This window comes from Hemiscyllium ocellatum, chromosome 1, assembly GCF_020745735.1.
Source record: "Hemiscyllium ocellatum isolate sHemOce1 chromosome 1, sHemOce1.pat.X.cur, whole genome shotgun sequence".
Classification (NCBI taxonomy): Eukaryota; Metazoa; Chordata; class Chondrichthyes; order Orectolobiformes; family Hemiscylliidae; genus Hemiscyllium; species Hemiscyllium ocellatum.
The window spans coordinates 147,825,810-147,839,876 of NC_083401.1; the positions used below are offsets into that span (position 1 = coordinate 147,825,810).

The 14,067-nt window shown below is 38.4% G+C and overlaps 1 protein-coding gene across 1 annotated transcript in view; it reads right to left on the bottom strand.

Moving 5' to 3' along the window:
* Positions 1-14,067, bottom strand: part of LOC132816837 (SH3 domain and tetratricopeptide repeat-containing protein 1) — an 86,513-nt gene that overhangs the window by 12,007 nt on the left and 60,439 nt on the right. The window contains exons 11-14 of the mRNA XM_060826816.1: positions 11,144-12,838; positions 6,381-6,561; positions 3,473-3,623; positions 1,663-1,785 (exon numbers count right to left, since the gene is read on the bottom strand). Of these exons, the coding sequence (XP_060682799.1) occupies positions 1,663-1,785; positions 3,473-3,623; positions 6,381-6,561; positions 11,144-12,838 (2,150 nt within the window). The remainder of the gene's footprint in view (positions 1-1,662; positions 1,786-3,472; positions 3,624-6,380; positions 6,562-11,143; positions 12,839-14,067) is intronic.

Here is a 14,067-nt window from a genome sequence, read left to right on the forward strand (position 1 = left end):
AGATGGAGTTAATAGTAGTTGTCTTTTCCCTAGAATAGGGGATTTCAAGACTAGGGTCATATTTTTAAGGGGAGAAGAGATTTTAAAAATGAAATATTTTATAGAGGGTGGTCAGTGTGTGGAACTTCCTGAGGAAGTGGTGGATGAGGGTGCAATTACAACATTTAAGGACATTTGGATAGGTACATGAATAGGAAACGTTTGGACAGATATGGGCCAGGAGCAAGCAGATGGGAATATGTTTGACATGGATTGGTTTAGCCAAAAAAAATCTGTTTCCATGCTGTGTGACTCAATGATGGGCATTGCACCTCTATTTACATAACTTAGCTCCACACCCATGAAATGGAGCTATCAATCATTATGTAAAATACGTTTCGTATTTGATGAGGAGAGCTTGTTATAAAAGTTCTCCAAACATATGACAAAGCAAACATTCCTGACATTTACTGTCTGTAGCAACATAATTTTTCCACGTATGGAGTCAGATATTACGAGGGGGCATAGCTTTAAATTAAGGGATGGTAGGTATAGGACTGATGTTAGGGGTAGATTCTTTACTCAGTGAGTCGTGAGTCGTGAGTTCATGGAATGCCCTGCCAGTAACAGTGGTGGACTCTCTCTCTTTATGGGCATTTAAACGGGCATTGGATAGGCATATGGAGGATAGTGGGCTAGTGTAGGTTAGGTGGGCTTGGATCGGCACAACATCGAGGGCCGAAGGGCCTGTACTGTGCTGTATTTTTCTATGTTCTATAATAGCACCTTCATAAATAAGATATATGAAGGCAGGATATCTCACCTTAATCCCTTCTAAAATATCCAAATCAAGTAAAACACACATACTGTTTTGTTACCACAGTGTGTTGGTGTGGGAATCCTATCTCTACGTGCAGTGCGTTTGAGGTAATAGTTTGGGTGAGTGATTTTTACTTGTAGTAACACAGCAAGAAATCTGTCCTCCCTCCTAATCAGTGCAGTGTCACACTATTTCAATGTGGGGTTGGAGATCATGGACAGACCTGAGGGGAAAAAACCAAAAGCAAAACACTGCAGATGCTAGAAAATCTCAGAAAACGCTAGAAATAATCAACAGGTCTGGCCGCATCAATGGATGGAAATAATTGGTCTTGCTTCTCTCTCCACAGATACCAACTGAGTTGAATATTTCCAGCATTTTCCGTTTGTAATTGCACGGCACGTTTTCCCCCTTTTCCTTAAGGAAACAGATAGAAGTAACTGATTACTTTTCAAAAAGTAAAGTACTTAGATTGGCAACTTTTCTCTCAGCTAATTCTAGTGCATTTAGTAGACCATATGGGAATTGAAGCCAGTTTAATTTTTTGGTCAGGCCTAGGAGGTCAACATCATGGAATTTCTCAGGCAAGCTTGAAACCTTCTCAGATATGTCCCATAATCATCATAACATGATGGAATAAACACTTGCCTATGGACTTCCTCCAACTCAAATTTGGGATCAGATGGAAATCAATTTCAGAGAATATTCCACTCAAATTCTGGCTCACCAAATGAGAAGCACAATCCTATACTTTGGGAATCACAGGCCCTTACTAAAATTGATCAGACCACATATAAATTTGATTTCCAGAAGAGCAAAATATAAGGTGAATCGAGTCTTATAGTGCAATAGGAGGTACTTACCCTAAAGAAGGATACAGCTTTCTCTCTGTCCCCAGACCCATTAAAAAACACATCTCCAGCTGCTTCAAAAATTTCCAGTGCGAAGTCCAATTTTTCTGTGCACACTGCCGCATCTTGAGCAACCTTAATTTTTGTATTACAAAATGCTTGCATAAGTCAATATTATCATGGTGCAAGTTGACTCCTGAAAAGCTTGACATTTGCTCAGTACTGTACTGTGGAAAAAGTCAAATGAGCCAAGTATATGATCAGAGGTTATACTCTGCAGGGATAGCCTGATTTAAATACGTGCGTTTTACAGCAAGGATCATTGAGTCATTGCTCCATGAAGTTACTTCCGGAGTTGAGTGGAGTTAAGTTGAAAGGCCCTCTTATTTTTTTACCATAACATATGGGATGCTGCATTTACTCATTAACCCATTAAAGAAGCTTATCCTATCTTTTTGGTATGTCTTAAAACAAAATAAGGAACTCCAATGTTCATTCAGTTCATTGTGCCTGTGCTGGCTGCCCCAAAAGTTGGATAGTTGCATCCCCTGCCCTTTCCACACAGCTGTGCTAATTTCTCTTCTTAATGTATGGCATTTATCTACCTCCCTTTTAAAAGTTATTAAATGTGCTTTTGATACCTTGAGACAAGGGCACTGCAGCCATAAATTAACTGGTTTCAAAAAGAAAAATCACCCGTTCTTGCCTCTAGACAGGTTATCATTCACTTTACTGATGTATATCCATTTACTGACCATTCTCCTTACTTATTCTACCAAATAATTCATTTATTATACCTTGAACTTCTTTGGAGCAGGTAGGACAGCCTTAGCCAAACCTGCTAATTGTGCGATGTTAGCGGTGCTGACAGAATGATAAAACATTAGTCACGTCAAGAGAAAATTCCTTAGATCTTCTTTGAAAGAATGCCATGAGGTATTTTACATCCTCTTGAGAGGTTTAAATTTAAATACAATGTGTCAGTCATCATCAATGGGTACATTTGCTATACCAATGTCACTACCAGAATGCACTTGCCAAGTGATCAACTTGGTCTTTTCAGCATAAAAATATTATTCTCCTTTATAGTTTGTCTTTCAGTGCATGCAAAAGCCACCTATTTGTTAGGATGGTAGTACTGAAACGCTGAATGGAAATGAATTAATTAAGAAACATTCTTTTATTCCAATACTTATGACAAAGGGAGTAATGCTGGTACTAAAAGATGTACCATCATTTAGTGCTCTGATCAAGGAGTTATCAGCTGCTGAGCCGAGCTCCATTCTCCAATAATCAGGATCTCAATTTATCAATTTTGTTTAAATGATAATTAATTTTAGCATTCACTTTGATCTTGCAACACAAAGTACACATAACGAGGCATCAAAAATAGAAAGGACAACATGCAAGTCACACTACTGATTGGTGTCTAAAAACATGATTTATCTCTGAATGGCAGAAACACAAATGCAGCAAATCCATGATTTTTATTAATTCTGAAGGAAATATAGCTAGAAAAATTATCATGGAGCTGTTTTCAGTGAGGGACAACTGCAAACCAGCATAAAACTTTAAAGTATGGACTCGTGCAAGATCTTTGTCTCAACGTGCCAGAGCCAAAAGTAATGAATTCTAAATACTTTACTTCGGGAAGCAAGGAGTTTGTACATAAACTGTAAATTCATGTGGTGGATTGTTGTGGAGGAGGAGTGTCCAGCACTTGATCACTGCTACTAACATTAGGATCTAGTTATGCATAAAACCTTAAAGAGGGAAAAAAAGAGATACCATTTAGATTAACATATCCGAATATCATTTTTACCTGTAAGTACATGTCTACCAATTCATTTTCTCCCAGCAAGTAATATATCTTCCCAGCCTGCAACCAAGCATAGGCTTCCATCTCCTTTTTCTCCAGATCTATGAAGATGCCGAGGCTCCGTTTGGTATACTCCAGTGCTGACCTGAATGCCCTGAATATAAAAGGCAAACGGTGTTACCAGATTGGATTGTACATTAAATTAGTACATTGGCTGTTCAACACTACATACTGACCTACAGAAAATTGACAGTCCCTGATTGTATTAAAACGAGTTTATGTATGGCCATTACAATCTAAAGATGCTTCCTAATAGGGCTTGTCTGTAGATGTGAACTTTTCATAAAATCAAAGTAAAATAATTTATGAAATCTCACATAAATCAAATTCATATGGATTCCGGTCATTTACCTTCAAAAAGCCAACGTGCTTTTAACATGCTGTATCTTTACAGAGCAACAGAACTCTTGCCAGAGGATTTGATGTCAACATTTAAGAGAGGGACTGTAAAACTAGCAAAATCTCCTTGAGGAACAAAAATACTCCTTACATTGTGTATGTGTATATATGTGGAGGATGGGTGCAAGCATTCACACATTTGTATATATTTATATTAGTGCAACAGTACCATACATACAAAGCATAATTACACATACATATTTTATCCATAAAGTTTATTATATAAAAAGTAAATGAACACCATAGATCAATGTTTTGAAGTTGAATTTTGAAGCTTAAAATATTCTTCCAAAGGTTTGGCAGAGAGTTTTATATACAGAGTATGTAAATTTCAACTGTACAAAAAAAAAAATTACTTGGAACCAAAAACAGAAATGCTCAAATTACTTGAAGCTGAAACATCAACTCTGTTTCGCCTTCCACCTGACTAGCCTTTTCTGTTTTGACTTCGGATTTCCAGAACCCTTAGTATTTTGTTCGTCGATGAAGAATGTAAATACCTGGACTTGTCCCCATTGACAAGGTGCTGACAAACTGTACGCCACTTATATGAGGTATGGCAAAACTAAATTCTATTCTTGAGGAGGTGAAATAGTTTCAATATTTTATTTCATTAATCCAGTTTCCTCTGATGCCTTGCTATAAAGAAAATATAAAATTGCTTCCACCAATTTAAATTCACCTGGCAAATGTTCCACTAAAATATACCAATAGAAAAACGAGGACTTGCCAATCTGCGTTTGACTGTAGTAATTGACGCATGTAACTCCACAAAAAAAACTCAATTCCTGCTTTGCAGTTGTTAAGAAATAAGCTCTTCACTTATTATGACTCAAAGGCTCTTTTGAAACCCAAATTCAACTGCTTTTGAGATGCTTTTAGTCCCCTCCAGTGTCCCTGGTTTGAGGCTCAACAGATAATAAAAAGGTACTGTAAACTTACTGTAGGTTATGATAATCCTTAAAGCCAATGTGACAAAACGTACACATGCCACCCATGGAATTTTGCTGACTGTATAGTTTAACAGATCACTTTAAACTTAACATTTTTCTTAAATACCAGGATGTAATATACATTTTATTGAAACAGTTAAGAATTTACATTAAAGTACTTCTTTTAAATCTGTTAGACATATTTTTGCACATAACTCTGAAGTTCAGTGTTGTTTTCCCATTAAAATGACTCAATTCATGCAATCATACAACATTTCAACTTTTATTTTAAAGTAACGATCTTGTTGCAACTAGTATAATCAATTAGTATATATGTAGCGTGGACAATAATTGTTGGCCCCGCCAGTGATGTCCTCATTCCAAGACTGAATTAAAAACAAAGTTGGGCAGACAGAAAAAAAACATTAGAAAATTAGAAAGGGTTGGGGCAGTCAAGTTATAGACCAAGTATAGGCTTGAACATACCACTTAACATCTTATACACAAGAAAATATGTACTATAAGCAGGCAATTCAGCCCTCGAGCCCACTCTGCCATTTACTACAATCATGGCTCATCTTATCCTGGCTTCAACTTTCCTGCCTGCTACCTATAGCCCTTCACAATCCATTACTAATTAAATATCTACCTCATTCTTAAATTTACTCAATGTCTGTGAAGTGCACTGTGCACTCCGCCAATTCATGGCCCTGTGAGAGAAGTAACTTTTCACATCTGTCTTTTAAATCTGCTACTCCTTATCCTAAGATTATGACCTCATGTTTTTAGATCTACTCCACGTGATTAATGTCCTATCTACGTGCACTCTGTCATTCTCTTTAGTATCTTATATACGTCAATTGGATCTTCTCTCCCAGAACTGGACTTGAAACATTAACTGCTTTCTTCCTACAGATGCTGCCAGACCTGCTGAGTTTCTGCAGCAATTTCTGTTTCTCTATCAATTAATGTCTGCTGCAACCAAACTGACACATCTCAGGTCAGTGTACTTACCACCTCAAATTTTGGGCCATTTTAGATTTGAAGCAGACACTTGCCTGACCCAAACAACTTAACAGGCATGGACTCAAAGACAGGATAGTAGGTGTATTGCAGGGTTAGAGGTGGAGATTTTCCGCAACAGACTCAGGGACTTGGTGCAGGGGTTGAACAAGGTTAAGGTAACTGCTGAACTGCCTGAGAACAGTCACTTTCTGAAAATAATGTCTTGTGATTGTTGGAGCCCAAGTAGGGGGGGGGGGAAATCACCACCTATAAAAGTGTGAACACAACAAATTTGCACCAAATTAGTCTTCTCAACTTTTAAAAAACACAAATTGGGATATCCATTAATTATTATAACACTCTTATACATGATAAATTTGCAAAAACTGTACAGGATGCAACAGAATATTACATTATATACAAAGGAAGATGATTCCATCGTCACTATATACCAACATTGGAAGCAATCGCAATAACAAACTATCATTGAGCATCATTTAGTTAAATTCCTTTACCTTTCAGTTCTCAGGTGGAGGTAAAGTTGACTGGTGTTCTGCAAAACATGTCCCTCCAGTTCTTTGTCTGCCAGCTTATGAGTGAGGTGGAGCAGAAACTCATTGTAGATGATGCACTGGGCCTCATTAGGTACGATAGAGTTGTAGAACTGACATAGCAATTGAGTGGCTCGTACTTGGTCTAAATTCAAAAACAAAAACTGAAGCAAAAAGAGCAGAATGTGCTGGAGAATAAAAAAGGATAATAACTGCCTTACTGTTTCCAAATCAGTGCATCTCCAAAAGACTTCAACCAAATTTGCACCATATAAATGCAGTTTGACAATAAGATCGAAGGCATTAGTCAACTTAGTTGCAAGAATTAACACCCTGAGACAAATTTTCTTCATTTCACTTGGGAGCAAGTCCAAATGTTCTAAACAGTATCACAACAGAGTCGACTGAATAACACTGATTTATTGACATGTTCTGCTTCTTATATCCTGTTCCTCCAAGTTTCTGTTCATGCTTGTGTATGCTCGGACATGAATTTCATCAGCTAATCCAAAGAATGACAAGAGAAGACAGACCAAATTTTCAGTGTTCGTCATTACGATCACAAACCAGTTACGGCTACATTTTCATCTCAATAGTTTAGATATATGTAAACCCAGCAAACAGCAATAGCAGATTGTTCTACTACTTTGCATCTTTTATCCCAAAAGGTGTTGAGAAATTAGCAGTAAAAAGCTTTAAGACAGAGTTCCAGGTGCCAGCTCACATTACACCTATTAAACATCTTTGACACTTAATTATTTACTCCTGCTTCCCAATGAAGTGCTAATTATTAGATATTGTTATAGTTAGCAGCCAAAACTGAATAAAAGATTAACCTCCTGTTTCATGCTTCAAGTGTCATGGCAGCCAGATAAAATAATCAGCCAGTGCTGACAAAACTGTTTTGATTACACTTTCTGCTATTTCTGCAAGGCAAGAGATATATTACAGAATTTGTATCATCTATTGACTCAGGAACAATTTGAAACAATAATTTGAAATAATAGTTTCATACCATTAGCTTCACCACTGTAAAAATCCACCAAAAGGGATATGGCCAGATGTCCTAAGAGTCTCTGTGCTTCATTCTATACTCTCAAGAATCAAGAAAAATCACAAAGAAGAACAGCTGAGTTTGTCCCATCACCCCATGTTTTCCCAATGCCAATGAGCTCACTTTTTATACTGAATGCAATCTTTTTGTGCCTATTGTGCCAATTTGTCACAAGGCAACAGTTACAAAGCTAAATACTGCAGATACTGGAAATCTAAAGTTTTAAAATGAAAACAGAATGCTGAATATATTCAGAACATCAAGCAACATTTGTAGAGAGATGAACAAAGTCAGCATTTCAGATTAATGATGTTTCAAAAGATAGGTCCTGCCAAATCTGCTAAGTGCTCCATGCAACATTTACTGCAGTTTATACTGCAAGTTATGTAATCTGATTTAGGAATAAAACAAGGCGAAAAACAAATTATATCATTCTGACTCTGCTTTCCAATATGTAGAACCTCAGGTTTTGTGGCTCTTCCACTCTATGGTATTTCTGCCATCCTTCTGTCGCTCCACTAAAGTTATTGCAGAATGCAAAAGAGCTCCATGGAATTTCAGGGTTATCCTTAAAGATAATTGGTCATAGCAGATAGCCTGCCCTAAGAACGCACTTCTGAAAACATACCATGTACCAGACAACATCTGAGATATAATAGGAGGCATCTCCAAATGGTCAATACAATTGAACTGCTGAGAGAGCATGGAAAATAGCTGTTTAATGAACATGTTAAATCTTGTGGTACATTTGCTTTGCCTTTGTGCAGGTTTGCAGACTGGTGTCATCAGTCACTGTTGTAGTGCATTAGCCAAAGCCATTCAGTAACAGAGCTTCCGGTTTCCCACCGCCCGTGAAAATATTGTAAGGGTATTGCATCGTCTCATAATAACAGCATTGTGTTTGTTGCCAAGTAACACATCATTGGATGGACAAAAATAGTATAAAATGATTTGCACTTTTAACTAGTGAAATTCCCATGATCAGACACCAGAGTAAAGAGGGTGTACCATATAATCATACCAGGAAAACAAAACCTATGAACACCACATGCAAAGGGGGAAAGAGGGTCCCAGTAAACATAGCAGTAAATTACATCAGCAGGTATCAGTGTGTTAATAGGGGGAACACAGCAGGAGGCAAAGTGAGTAATTAATTAATTAACTAACTAAACATGGAAGCAAACACAGCAAGAAATCTATAGATGACTGGAACGATTACTTACACACACACACACACACACACCAGCAAATCATGTGGAGTAGAGGGTACCTTCCAATGAAAGCAATACTGCAGATCCAAATACTAATGAACTAACACTCCCTTCATGCTTTTGCTGCCAGTTCTCCCTCCAGCGACTTTCATCAATTTCACTGACAACATACCTTCAAAGTCATGTGAACAAGTATCTTATTTGCCAATTGTAAAAGGCAAGTGACAAAAATTAGACCTTGCTTCAACATGGATAAAAAAGGCTCTCTGTTAATTGAGCAGCAAAAGCTTTTTTAAAAAAGTGAACTGGCCAGGTTCAGAGGTGGTGGTGGATGGTGGCCGCAGCAAGGGTCACATCACGGTGTCACTACACTCCTCCAACTGTGAACTGCTTAACCAGGTCATAAAATGAGTGGGGGTAGGGTGGGCTGGAGCATGGAAATTGGATGATTTGTCCACCTCAAGTGTGGTAATCAGAGGGCAGGAGAGGATTGACACTTCAGCTTCAATGTATCCCATCTCTCCTTATGCTTATTAGGTTCAGCTGGGAATTGCATCCCAGATCCATATACTGTTTGATAGCAGCCTAAAGAGTGGCTGTAAGTACATAAGTGTGAAGTTAGGGTGCCAGATGGATGTGGGATAGGGTACTAGCTAAGTAGCATATCAGCTTATTGCTTATCTGGTTAGGAAGGATGCCAAGTAGCTAGGCAGTAGGATACTGGATGTATGGTGCCAGGAGGAAGTTAGATTGGGTGCCAAGGTTTAAAGGTGGCAAGTGTAGGCGGGTCCAGCAGGAGATGGAGGGAGCATGGGTTTTTGGTCTGGAGGCAGGTGCTGGCCAGGTAAAAAGGAGCAGGATTAGGTCCCTGGGAACAGAGGCTGGGTCTTGAGCTGGTGGAGGAGTATTAGATCCAAAAGCAGGGAAAGAGGTAGGTTTACTTAAGGGTGTGAGCGTCTGTTCAATAGTTATTCAGGAGTTGGACTATGTATTTAACTTTTCCTGAGCCACAATTTACTTAATTTCATCAGGACCCTCAGAATTCTTTGAATAAAGTGGATTCTTTTGGAGGGAACCAGGCATACAAGAATTTTCCAACAGTATCTTCAATTTACCAGCAAATCCTTTGGAATCTGGTCCGAAAGAAACTATACAGGACCCCCATGGACAATCCATCTCCTCTAGAATAACAAATGGTCAAACCTGTTGAAAATCCGGGCCTCTTCAAGTCAAATAAAGAGGAGATTGAAGAGTAGAACACAAGGCCATTTGTTCTGACTTTCAATAGCCTCATGGCTGTGTTTTGACTTCCATCCTCCTTCTCTGCCCCTCCTGATTTTCCTAGCAAGCAAAGATCTGCCTATTTTAGCTTTGAATATACTTGATGACTGAAAAGCCACAAGCCTTCAACAGAAAATTCCAAAGATTCACAATTAAGTGAAAACAATTCTCCTCCTCACAGTCTTGAATAATTGGTTCCTATCCTAAATGATGCCCTCTAGTTATAGTCTCTTTAACCAGATGAATCAATTTTTGAGCATCAGTGAACAGGATCCTTACAGCTATGTGGAGGTGGTTTTGAAGATTGGTGGGAAGGGAATTCCAGGTGATTTCGGTGGTAGTAGGATCTAAATGGTCCTAGCTATCAGCTATCCTGCAAGTATATCCCTCCCTCCATTGATATGGAAGGAAAGGAAAAAAAAACTACACGGTACTTTCAGCTTTGTCTCCAAAGACCTGAATAATTGTAACATTATTCCTTATTCCTTTACTCCACCCTCATCGCAATAAGAGCCAACAGGCCATTTGCTTTCCTGCTTGCTTGGCTGAGCATGAAAATCATAGATACCTCAGGAGGTTTTTGGACATCCAAATATACCCAATCCATTAGTAGACTCTTGCGGCACAATGGAAAGATGGCTGCCTCTGTGCTAGGAAGCCTTGGTTTAAGTCCTACCTGCTCCTGAGGTAGGTCATAAGTTACCCTGTACTTCGGATATTGGACTGTGTCAGCAATTAATGCAAGGCCCCACAAGCCTTTTAATGATAATAAAAATGTATCAGTTTTGATTAGATTACTTACATTTGATTAGATTACTTTTTGATTAGATTACTTAGTGTGGAAACAGGCCCTTTCGGCCCAACAAGTCCACACCGACCCGCCGAAGCGCAACCCACCCATACCCCTACATATACCCCTTACCCAACACTACGGGCAATTTAGCACGGCCAAGTCACCTGACCCGCACATCTTTGGACTGTGGGAGGAAACCGGAGCACCCGGAGGAAACCCACGCAGACACGGGGAGAACGTGCAAACTCCACACAGACAGTCGCCTGAGGTGGGAATTGAACCCAGGTCCCTGGTGCTGTGAGGCAGCAGTGCTAACCACTGTACCACCGTGCCGCCCTTTTGACTATATAAAACATACACTACTTCATCAGTAAAAAAAAGTACTTACTTTCAATAAGATTTGCTTTCAGTGCAATTAAAAGTGCCCATTCATAACAAAGTTTTCCATTTTCTTTTAATTCTTGTTCGATGTAGCACTGTCCCAGTATAATCAGGACCTGAAAAAAATTTGCTTCTGATGCAACATTTGCCAGCTCACAGAAGATATGAATGGATTTCAAAAGAAATTGTTCAGAAATACGATAGGCCTTCAACCAAAGGCAGAGCAAACCAAAATTGGCATTTGTAATAGCTTGGTTCAATTTCATCCCCGAAACCACAGATATTGACAGAGCTTGGTGGTAGTTCTTAGCAGCCTCCTTGACATTTCCCATTCTCCTCATTGAAATAGCAACCATATTGTGAACAATCCCCTGTCGGACAGGGCAATTCTGAACAGAAGGTGACTCCAGTATGGTGCTTAAAAAGACAATGGCTTTAGCAGCTTGGCTGTTCACAATGTGCAACCATGCAAAAGAAATGAGCAAAGACACTATCTTCTCCGTACTAGTGAATACATCTGTGTTAATGGCCATTTTCATATAATGAATTGCTTTTCCATACATTCCATGCAATTTGTAAATGTCTGACAAGCTGTGGCAAAGGACTTGGCTAATATGGTCCTGTTTTAGGATGCTTGCCAATGAAACTGCCCATTTGAGGTAGGGTACTACTTGTACTGGAATTGTGGAAGACAGTCTACCCATTCCACAGAGCTTTGAGGTCCCTTTCATAACAAAGTTAGCGCCTCTCAAACAATCCATTAGAGTTCTAGAAGGCTGTATGCATGCAAGTTTGGCACAGCTTATAGCAAGGTTTGGCAGACATTTTTGGTAATACAGTGACCCTAATGTAAAGTGAAAGTCTAAGGAGGTCCTACTCTCTACCATTAACATATTTCTCAAAAACTGCAGTCTTTCAATGAAAGGCAATGCATCTTCATACTCTTTAAGATTTATATGAAGTTTAGCTAAAAGGAAGCATGCTCTTGCCTCAGCATGTTTATTTTCAGATAGCACTGCCTTCCCTAAAATATAATTCAGAACGTCTGCTTCCATTTCAGTGGTACAAATGTAGTTTGGTATACCCAAGAGTAAGGCTGCAATTTTCTCAAAAATGGCAGAGCATTTTTCTTTGTTTTTCTGTTTCAAGTATATTGTAACAAGGTTTGTATACAGAGCGATTAAGAGAAATAAATCAGTGAATTGACCCTTCATTACATATAGAGCTTCTTCAAAATAAACTCTGGCTTGAGAGTACTTGAACTTCTTGGCACACATTCTGCCCAGTAGAAAACATATTCTTGTTTGGGCCCACTGCATCTGTCTCTTTCTCGCTGCCTCCCTTGCCACCTCAAGATAACGAACCACTTCTTCTTCACAAAAGTTATGAAAGGTGGACTTTAGAAATGAAAAAGAGGAGTCATACAGATGTTTGAAGTATTTGCTGTATTCCTCATTATTAAGCATGACTAAGAAACGATGGAAGATTTCCAGATTGTCCAGTTTATCTGTATGCTCTACAAGCAACCAAGGCTCTTCGGAGTCAAGTCCATCCTCTTGGTCACAACTTACAGAACTCTGTTCAACAGATTCCCTCATGTTGACTGAAGGAGTAGGCTTTTCCTCTTCTAACCTACTTCCAGTCTTACTCAACTTGGCTTTTAACAATTCAAGTTCTTGAGTACTTGGAGTTTGTTTTTCTTCTGCAAGAAAGTAATTGTTATTTAATCACATGTGACAGAAGAAAAAAAAATTCAACATTCAAAGCAGAAGCCAGGAAATCTTGTATCAGCTTATTTACAATATCGCTGTAGAAGAATATTTCATTCATTTCTAATACACACACAAAAAGCATGAAAGTATTTGTTTAACACTAATAAATTTACAAATAGAATTGCTTTATTAGAGTCTAGTTTGAGAACATGTTGAGAAAACTGGCATATATAAAGATTTAACTCCATTTACAATAGCCAAAAATAGCCACAATATAAGTAAGAGCTCATTTACCGTTCCTTTATAGACAGAACATAAAGCAATGTGGGAATGAGTGCATAATATTTTATCATGACTCACACAATACAGAGACAGTCCAGAAATGGAATATTTAAATGACTGCATCTCTGTGCCATTCTTTAAATAGTTGTTAAAGTAAGTCTCACAATCTATTTTACACAAACTTATTAACAGAAGTCAACCAAAGGAAATTATATAGCCAAGCTATTAACCAAAACATAAGGACCATGTTCAACTCAAACCAGATGAATGGCACATTCATGATCACAGTATCACAGATATTCTAAACAGCATGCAGCTATACTCATTATTAGTCAGTCTTAATCAACTCACTTACCAAAAGCAGTTAAATAACATGACATTATTTGCTGTCAATAGGTACCTTTTACAAATTTATCTTAAATACTTTTGAAGGAGAATTAGGTTTGACTTGGGTTAATGTAGGAAGCCTGTAGGAGGACTATTATAACGCTTTATCTTCTCAGGTATTTTTGTGGTTAATCTTCTTTATTTAGAGGTCAGGTAAACTAGGTTGAACCAACTCACTTTACTGCGCACTGCGGTCTGAGAAAGTAAATTACTTCCACTCCTCTCAAGTTCATGGTCAAGACTAGGTCTTTATTGAGAAGAAAATCCAAGTTCAGCTTCACAAAGCTCTGTGAAAGTAAGGGACAGAAGCTTCCCCTCTCTGAACAATGTGAGCATCAATGAGTCAATTGGGAAATGAGGAGAAGAATAGAAAAATTTGATTCTTGTCATCAAGAAAATGTCTGATTTTCAACCCACAGTATTAACAGCTAAAATGAAAATTTCATGAGTTTGTGGCATGTGGCCTATTTCATGCATTAACACCTCAATACTACCCAATCTCACTTATAAATGAGCCACCAGTTTCCCAGATAATACAAAATCTGATCAG